General features: G+C 41.3%; 2 protein-coding genes across 3 annotated transcripts in view; one reads left to right on the top strand and one right to left on the bottom strand.

Annotated features, from left to right (window-relative positions):
- LOC137989999 (uncharacterized) overlaps positions 1 to 5,000 on the bottom strand; it is a 20,192-nt gene that overhangs the window by 2,583 nt on the left and 12,609 nt on the right. The gene's annotated exons all lie outside the window — the stretch shown is intronic.
- LOC137989998 (C-type lectin domain family 10 member A-like) overlaps positions 1 to 5,000 on the top strand; it is a 16,823-nt gene that overhangs the window by 3,833 nt on the left and 7,990 nt on the right. Inside the window, exons 2-3 of one of the 2 annotated variants that reach the window (XM_068835555.1) lie at positions 4,267 to 4,308; positions 4,498 to 4,856. In XM_068835555.1, coding sequence (XP_068691656.1) covers positions 4,511 to 4,856 — 346 coding nt within the window. In that variant the 5' untranslated portion in view covers positions 4,267 to 4,308; positions 4,498 to 4,510. The remainder of the gene's footprint in view (positions 1 to 4,266; positions 4,309 to 4,497; positions 4,857 to 5,000) is intronic. The other variant, XM_068835554.1, reaches the window with a different exon arrangement.

The raw sequence follows: 5,000 nt of genomic DNA, 5'->3' as shown, positions 1-5,000 counted from the left end.
TTTAAACAGTCATCGTATCAATATCTACCTAAGTGGCCTGCGAGCAGGCTACTTTTTTAAGGGTCGTGCGAGCGGCATAGCCGCGAGAGGATTGGGCCGGGGAAAAAAGCCTGCTTGCAAGCATTCTTGTCCCCAGAGCCACCCGGCCCTCTTAACCGCCAAAGGCTGAGCACGAAAACCAGTTGGAATGGCTTGCAAGCCACTCCCATTCTCGTTCCCGGATCCTATCGTTTCTCTTAGCCGGCGGCGCCTTCATTGGTTCAGTCTTGTGAACAGTAAAATCTTGAAACGGAAATAAAAATGGCCAGTGTGGAGTGGTGGGGTCATCTGGCGCAAAGCCGCTCGGTAAAATGATCAGTGTCTCAGGCTACGTTTAAAACAACAAGATTTATTTTGCTTATTTCTGTTCGACATAAAGGGACACATTCTTTAAGCTGAGAAGAGACTCTTCGAATGCAATGCTTCTGAGCTCCGCCATGTTTATTCCTATTGACGAGTCATATATGAACTCCGGAAGTCCTAGAAACTGGGACTGCAGATCCTGTGTCTCCACAACCCATCCACTACCTCTGAAATGACTATTATCGACAATTCCTAAGTTTCTCTAAATTGACTATTATCGTCAATTTAGGATGCTTAGAGCTTGATAAGGATTATGGAAAATGAATATCTATTTTTAAAATCCGAACCCCAATGCCTAAACTCGCTGGACTCGGAACCTGGGAATGTTCGATTAATGAGCTTTTTAAAAAGATATTAATATATTTTTTCATCCGAATACATTAAAAAACAAAAATAGGCAATAAATTAGCAAACCCTTTACAAAGGAAACTCAGTTGAAAGCAAAAAAAAGAAGATGTAGATAGACCACTTACCAAGATATAACTTATGTTCGACAGACTCGACACAATAGATAAAATACCCAAAGAAACTAGCGAGTGATGTCGGCGACCATCAACCAAGAGCGAGATGTCAAAACCGTTAATGCCAAAGGAGGACTTTATTTAAAGTGTCTAGTCGTTCTAGCGCTGAAGCACTAATTGGCGACACTGTAAATTGAAATTAACAATTAACGCAAATCAAGTCAAATGTTGGTTTTTGAGGAGAGGGCAAACCGGAATACCCGGAGAAAACTTCTCGGTGCAGAGTACAGAACCAACAAACTCAACTCACATACGACGCCGAGTCAGGGAATCGAACCCGGGCCACATTGGTGGGAGGCGAGTGCTCTGGGCGAAGTTAAAATCGAGCGCAACATAAAAGAACCAATCTCTTTTAGCTCTAAAAGTGACAGCAGAACAAAAGGACGAAAACATTTCAATTTATTTTGAGCTGGCAACATTTTAATCATTAACCCACGGTTTTACAATCTGCACACGCCTTCTTCGTCACGCAAGTACCAGCCAAAAAAGGCCGGCAACAAAATTAGCCACAAAAAATTGTCAAAACAAACGGGAAGCCAGATAGGAGGCGTTAATTGTTGTTTCCAGCCAGCAACAACATTTAAACAAAAATCAAAGCAGGAAAAGCGTCTGGGGTAAACTTCTATCCAGGATTTTATTGAGTTCCCCAATCAAGTTCCCAGCTAGCAGAATTTCAGCCTGAAGAGCGGATAATCTGGGAACGGCTTCGTTAAGTACTCCTGCGTTAGTAGGAATTAAGAAGTCAAGATAGTAGAATTGCACAGTACAGAACATCTTTTATAAGTTGAAAATCAAATCAAACAAATTCAAAATAGCGCATCTTTGTCTCTTCGAAAATGTAAATCCAAAGGGAAGAAATACTCAGGTGACCTAAAATCAGATGATTGTGTAAATAAATTAATACATCTTGATGAACGGTTTAGAGCATTGAGAAATTTGAGAGCATCACCACTATATTCTGAAAAATTCAAAAAGGTAATCCCACATGGTTCTGCTCATTTTCTGTAGCAGAAACGAGGTGGTCACATCTTTCGAAAATCCTTGGTAGACTTGTAGAGAAAAAAAGAGCTAACTGATGATGAGATTAACAATATGATCTGGCAACAAAAATCAGACCTTATATTATATATTCAAAAAGACCCTGTCACCTGTGCTAGGCACTTTGAACACATGGTTAAGGGGATCACCTCACATACATGCATTATTTTGGGTATCTGGTCGCATATGAGAGCTCCCTGTGCTTTTGTAGCCCCGAGCCCCGAGTGGATTGGGGCGGGCCCCAATTCTCTCGCGGGTACAAAAGAGCCTGCTTGCGGGCTAACTATTATCCAGCTGTTATATCACACTGACTAATAAATAAAGGAAACTTCAACCTGCCAATTTCAAACAATCGCGGTAACTTTCATATCCACGAGTAACGACAGTGACACTTTGATTAATCCTCTGCGTTCGTCCACAAACGCAGTATTCTGATGACAAGACGATGAGAAGACGCCTATAATCTTACGATAACCAGGGAATATTGAACTAAACTGCGGCGGCGTTTGAGCCAACTGTTATGGAAGCTTTTCACGATCTCTCTTGTAAAATCTAGCATGCAAATGCAGCTAGGGAAATAACAGAAAAAAGCGGTAAATTGCCTACTTGAAAAGAGTGACTGGTTATGGAAAAAAGTTATATCTTTCAACTGTTGTCTACTGCAGCAAAACTCAAAAGGCTATCGGAAGTTATTTGCCCACTGGCTAGCCTAATGCAAGACCAAGTCGAGGAGGGAAATTCGCGGGGCTTGAACTGTAGTGCTCTACAGGGAGTGAAATATTTTTTAAGCAGTTGTCAGCAAATAATATTCGCATTGGCGGAGCAAACGCTCGACAATTTAGCGCCTAGTGACTTCAAACGGGTTTTAAAAAATACATCCTGAAAACTCGATGAATCCCACACTGAGGAAATTTGGAGCCTTTGAATTGGCTCTCGTGAATTTTTTAAAACCTTGCCGAAAGTTCTACCTCAGATTCCTAATCATTGTTCTACAATAAAAAATGGGGTCACCAAGTTCATTTTTGAGATATGAGAAATTAAAGACGAAATAAAGGGTGTTTTTGGAGAGCGTTCATGTTGCCATGGTATCCTATTACGTCATAATTGTGGGTGTATTTTGTAAAGTAATAATTGGTGTTTCATATGGTACCATAGGGAGCTTTAGCAACGACGACGGGAACGGCAACGAGAACGTCATCTCAAAACATATATTCGCTTTTCTGCAATTAACTCGAGAATATTCCAAGCTTTTTAATATGACAAAGGTGTAGCAGTCCCTCAGGAATGAAACGGTTATGAGCGGCGCTTAATTTAGGGGAGAAAAATGAAAATTTATCTCCAAGTGCTGACGTTCTCCATAACGCCTCGAACTTGGTTATTTCACGTTTTTGCTTTGCTGACGACGGCAAAGAAATGGACAAAAATGAAAAACGCACGTGCAGGGCGTGCAAAGCTATTGTTTTCGCCCACTGAATATGCAAATTTGTGACGTTCTCGTTGCCGCCGCCGTTGTCGTTGCTAACGCTCCCTCATAACATTGCTGTTACGTTATACAGTGTTGTAATGACAACCCTCTAATAAGAAGATGTCTGAAAAGTAGTGCAAAAGGTTCCAGCCACCTTCAACGACTGACACGGTAGATGTTTGAAAGTTCACGAAGGTAGTAAAAGAGCTTTACGCACCCATTCTTGCAACGGCGATCTTATCGCCAGCAAAGTTTCAAATTTTTATTTGAAGAAAATTTTTCATCCCCATTATACCAAGTTTAGGAGGTCCTACGTTTAAGAGTTTGGTTCAGTTTGTCAGTCAAAGTGCTCGGATTAACGAAAACACTTTTTCCTTGAGAGTTGTGCCATAACGCGGTGTATGTTTCAGCTGGCCAGAGACCGCTCGTGTGTGGTGAGTAGTATTTTACCGAGCCTATCGTAACAAAATTTAATCTACAGCTTTCTTTTGGCTTCGTAAAACGGATCGAGGGTGATGCGACTAATTGATTTCCGCACCCTCTAGTAAAAAACTAGAGGTAAAAAAGACGAGCGAATTTTTAAATCCGTAAAGAAAATTTTGCCCCAAACACGGAAAGTAAGTCACTTAGTCAAACGTGCAACAGTATCGGCCAACAGTGGCTATCGTTGGACGCGCGGCCGCGGCCAACCTTCGGTTGCCCAATGTTGGGCCAAAATCTTCAAAATAAGAGAATTTACGGCAAAAAGTCTGCAAAAAGTTAGACTGAAATTTGCGTGTCTCCAGAAATCAAAGATACAGCTTGCTTGATTTTAACGTATTTTGTGGCTGTTATTTACAGATTTTTTGCAACTTCTTTAAAAGAGAGATATGCCGCAACAAGGTAATAATCACAATTTTAAGAATAGCAGCTGTCTGCCTATTGTTGTTTTACGTGAACGCAATGCTAAATCTATCTGTAAGCCACTAAAGGTTTCAACAATGTTAGCCAATGCTGGCCAATATAGTGGGAATGCTTTGCCAGGGTTGAGTCAGAAGACCCTTTCACACTGCTATTTCCTTCATTTTTCAGCAAAGAGAAGGACATGATTTTGTTATCCATCTATTTGAAGTATTTTCTTACTGTGAGCTTCTTGGTAAGCACTGGCTCTTGTTTGCAAGTGGAGTCCCATGTGACAGTCAAAGAAGGGTTTCGTGCAAAGGGAACCGTTTTACAAAGTAAACAGACTTCCAGTCAGTTGGACTGCGCACACTTTTGTTTACGGAAAGAGGGATGCTTGTCCTTTAACTACAAACTATCGTCCAAGACAAAAGGACTCTGTGAACTGCTGAGTGACACCGCGGGGCATTTTGACGTTAGTCAGCTCGTAAATAGAGTTGGATGGATGCATGGGCAAATTGTTCCTCTTGTTCAAAACACGGATAAGGACGGTAAGACGAAGGTGTAACCAGAAGTGGTTATGGGCTTCTAGACTAGTATTGGGGATAAAATAAAAATGATGATTATTAAGGCGGGGGTACAACACCTGTAAGCCGTTTTCACGCCGCTTAAAATCGGTTTACTGAAAATATCTC

The sequence above is a fragment of the Montipora foliosa genome, unplaced genomic scaffold, assembly GCF_036669935.1.
Source record: "Montipora foliosa isolate CH-2021 unplaced genomic scaffold, ASM3666993v2 scaffold_485, whole genome shotgun sequence".
Classification (NCBI taxonomy): Eukaryota; Metazoa; Cnidaria; class Anthozoa; order Scleractinia; family Acroporidae; genus Montipora; species Montipora foliosa.
This window is presented reverse-complemented; position numbering and strand designations above follow the sequence as displayed.